Source organism: Centrocercus urophasianus, unplaced genomic scaffold (assembly GCF_019232065.1).
Source record: "Centrocercus urophasianus isolate 14NV4802_14NV808 unplaced genomic scaffold, USGS_Curo_1.0 seq_47, whole genome shotgun sequence".
Classification (NCBI taxonomy): Eukaryota; Metazoa; Chordata; class Aves; order Galliformes; family Phasianidae; genus Centrocercus; species Centrocercus urophasianus.
Genome location: NW_024885055.1, coordinates 2337224 through 2340379, shown reverse-complemented (window position 1 = coordinate 2340379; position 3156 = coordinate 2337224). Strand labels below are relative to the sequence as shown.

Genomic DNA, 3156 nt, shown 5'->3' with positions numbered 1-3156 from the left:
ACTAATTTCTTGCCCGGTGTGTCGCCCAAGGCTGCGACAATGGCAAAGTACTGAATGACCCGCTTGGTGTTTACAGTCTTACCAGCACCAGATTCTCCGCTTAGGGTAACAGAAATACACAGATCAAGGATATGAGGCAAAGAACAGGCAAAACTTCAAACAGAGACTCTGCAAACCTGCCGGCATTGCCCAACCACCCCACGCATTGTGCCAGCTAGGGTAAGCGAAGCACGAGGGAAGGATGGGGCGATCGCCCTGCCATCCTAGGCAGCAGCTCTCAAGGGGAGGGCAAATGTGGAAAGGAGCAAAAACCTGCACTGCGTCCTTCGGAGCAAGGCTGCCATCACAGCCCCTCTGCTCTGGGGCTGCACACAGCTGTCAGGAGGTGCCAGCAGACACTGAGGCGGTGCTGAGCTTTGTGCTGGTGGGCACACAGCCCTGCCCCAGGGCTTCAGCTGTCCGGGATTCAATGCTGGCTGGTTTCAGCACAGCCTCTCTTCGTTGGCTGTTTGGAGATGGCCAGGGTGGCACGGCATGGCTGATCCTGCCCAGGTTGTGCCCACACGGGGCAGGGTAAGCAAGGGGCTCGGGTGGCTCGCAGGCTGTGAAGGGCCCGGTGAGCTCATCCCTATAGATAGCTGCTCCCTATTGTAATCCCAGATGACAAAGAGCGGGGGGAGCCGGGGAGCACAGCACGCAGGACCAGAGCCAAGCATCTCTCCTCGGCCCCTGCATTGCCTAATTAGGCTATGGCCGCTGCTAAAAATGTCCATGGCTCTTGGCAGAAGCCTGGGGTCCTTTCGAGTCCTTTATATAGCCCTTATCTATATGTCACTTGAAATCAACCTGGCCTACACCCTCCCACGTCGCCCACTGCCCCTCCGCCCGCCACCGCCGCCATTTTCCTCTGGCCACAGCCGCCATCTGTAGCACAGGGACGGGCGCCGTGAGGGAGCCTGGCATCGTAGGATGGGCTGACAACCACTGGGCGGGATGAGGGCAGCAAGATGGCGGCGGGGGGCGAAACGAAGGCGGGAAGTGAGGGGAGAGACTTACGTGATGAGCATGGACTGGTTCTCGCGGTCTGCAAGGGAAGGAGGCAGCGGTCAGTGGGGGTTGCCCCCCGACCCTCCGCCATTGCCGGCAGCCCCCCCGCGCCGCCATCGCCCCGGCCCGTACTGCGCAGCATGTCGTTGTAGGCGTTGTCGGCGATGGAGTAGATGTGCGGCGGAGCCTCGGAGCGCCGCTTCCCCTTGTAGGCCGCCACCACGGGCGCGGTGTAGACCGGCAGCCATTTGTAGGGGTTGATGGTGACGCAGAAGAGCCCCGAGTAGGTCTGTGGGTGGGAAGGGGGAGGCTGAGGTGACGGGGAGCCCCGGCAGCCCTCCTCCTCATGGCGGGGGGAGGGAGGCGGGGACCCCCCAGCGGCGGTGGCTTACGTAGATCATCCAGTGGGAGTAGCGGCGCTTGAGGTTGTAGAGCACGGAGGCCTCGTTGAGATGCGTCAGCATGGCCATGTCCTCGATCATGTCGAACTTGGGGGGGTTCATGGCCTGCAGCTCATCCTCCTTCACCACCCGCGTCTGCCAGAACGACGTGGCGGCACTGGGCTCAGACCCGGTGCAGCCTCAGCCCTACATCGTCTCAGCTCCACTATGGAGACATTTCCCTGCGGGTGCCACCTCTGCCCCTGGGCTCCTTCTGCCCTCCTGCAGGTGCCACCCTCGGGACAGGGGAACAGGCACAGCCCTGCATAGCGCTCAGCACCCCTTGTCCCATCGGAGAGGTCTGTGGTTATCTGGCAAACAGCTGACGTGCACACCCCACCACTTGGATCCGTTTAATCCTGCAAATCCCAGCCTCGGGGAAATATCACCTTACATATCTGGATGCGAGGACCTGGATTTAGCAAATGGGCTTGTTAATGCATCTGAAACAAAATCCGAGATTATTATTTTTTTTAATAGGTGAGTATTAAGCACAGGGCATTGAAAGGTGTTAGATGTTAAAAGAAGGGAAATAGATGGAAGGACAAGAGTGGGGTTTGTCTCTTGAAACTGTTTCTGTTGGAATTGAGATCCGGAGGCAGCAGGTACAGCTTCAGGTTTTGCAAATCCATGACAAATTTTAACACAAACAGTTTCAGAGAGTTTGGAAACTGCTTTGTTTGTAGAATCTGGAGATCTTGAACCAAAGCATTTAAAAAGGCAAAGGATTTCAGATTGATGCTCCCCTTCACAGTAAGTTACCTTTCATAGGAGGAGTTTTTTATTATTATTTTTTCTCCAATTTCAGACAAAAATCTTTTCAGAACCTTGGCACATTTCAAAGGCAATTAGACGTAATTAAGTTAGGCAGGCACAAGCAGTTCTCGGTGCCATGAAATGTAGCTGAGAAACAAACACAACCACATCTGCCCGTTACTGCCAGGTCAGCAGCTGGTTCTTTTTCCCCATTTTATACCCGTGAGAGTCTCTGCATGGCAGCAGTGTTGCCATGCACTTCGCATAGCTGAGAAGGAGATATTAGTCAAGCTCATTCGCAGCTATTTGTAATGGATGTTGTTCTTTGCCTATTCTTTGTTCCCCAAACAGTGCTGCTTAATCTACTGCAAATCCAGGCTAAAACAAGCAAGACCTGTTTCCTTACCTCTGATTTTTACCTCCAAGATTAGCAAGGCAATGGTTCAGCATTGCAATGGGCTGTGCTGGAGCTGACCGCTGTTCCCTTCTCCCTCCTGGCTCAGTACCCCGGGTTTGAAAGCATTTGGTGGGGGATGCTGAGCGGCTGGCACGCTTAGCAAGTCCTTGGCCTACAGTGTGCTGACACTGTGCAGTGACAAACCCATGGCAGCCCTCGGGGGACAACTGAGTGCCGAGTGGGGATGGGTTCTCAGGGACATCTTGGCTGGGTTCAGACGTGATCTTGTCACACATATCCCCCCTCCACACATAGTTGCAGGCCCTTGGAAAAGGAAAGGTATTTTGCTTACTTGCTTATCTTTAGTTTCCACAGTGACTTTGCCACCGGTGCTTTCTTTGATTTCCACTTCAATGTAAGCTTCTTTCTCATCCGGGATCCAAGCACGCTTCTTCCCTGGGGAGGGGACAGGGAAGGGAAGGGAAGGGAAGGGAAGGGAAGGGAAGGGAAGGGAAG

General features: G+C 55.0%; 1 protein-coding gene across 1 annotated transcript in view; it reads right to left on the bottom strand.

Moving 5' to 3' along the window:
* MYH7B (myosin heavy chain 7B) overlaps nucleotides 1-3156 on the bottom strand; it is a 27632-nt gene that overhangs the window by 23744 nt on the left and 732 nt on the right. Inside the window, exons 2-6 of the mRNA XM_042834508.1 lie at nucleotides 2993-3096; nucleotides 1440-1583; nucleotides 1180-1336; nucleotides 1057-1084; nucleotides 3-99 (exon numbers count right to left, since the gene is read on the bottom strand). Of these exons, the coding sequence (XP_042690442.1) occupies nucleotides 3-99; nucleotides 1057-1084; nucleotides 1180-1336; nucleotides 1440-1583; nucleotides 2993-3096 (530 nt within the window). The remainder of the gene's footprint in view (nucleotides 1-2; nucleotides 100-1056; nucleotides 1085-1179; nucleotides 1337-1439; nucleotides 1584-2992; nucleotides 3097-3156) is intronic.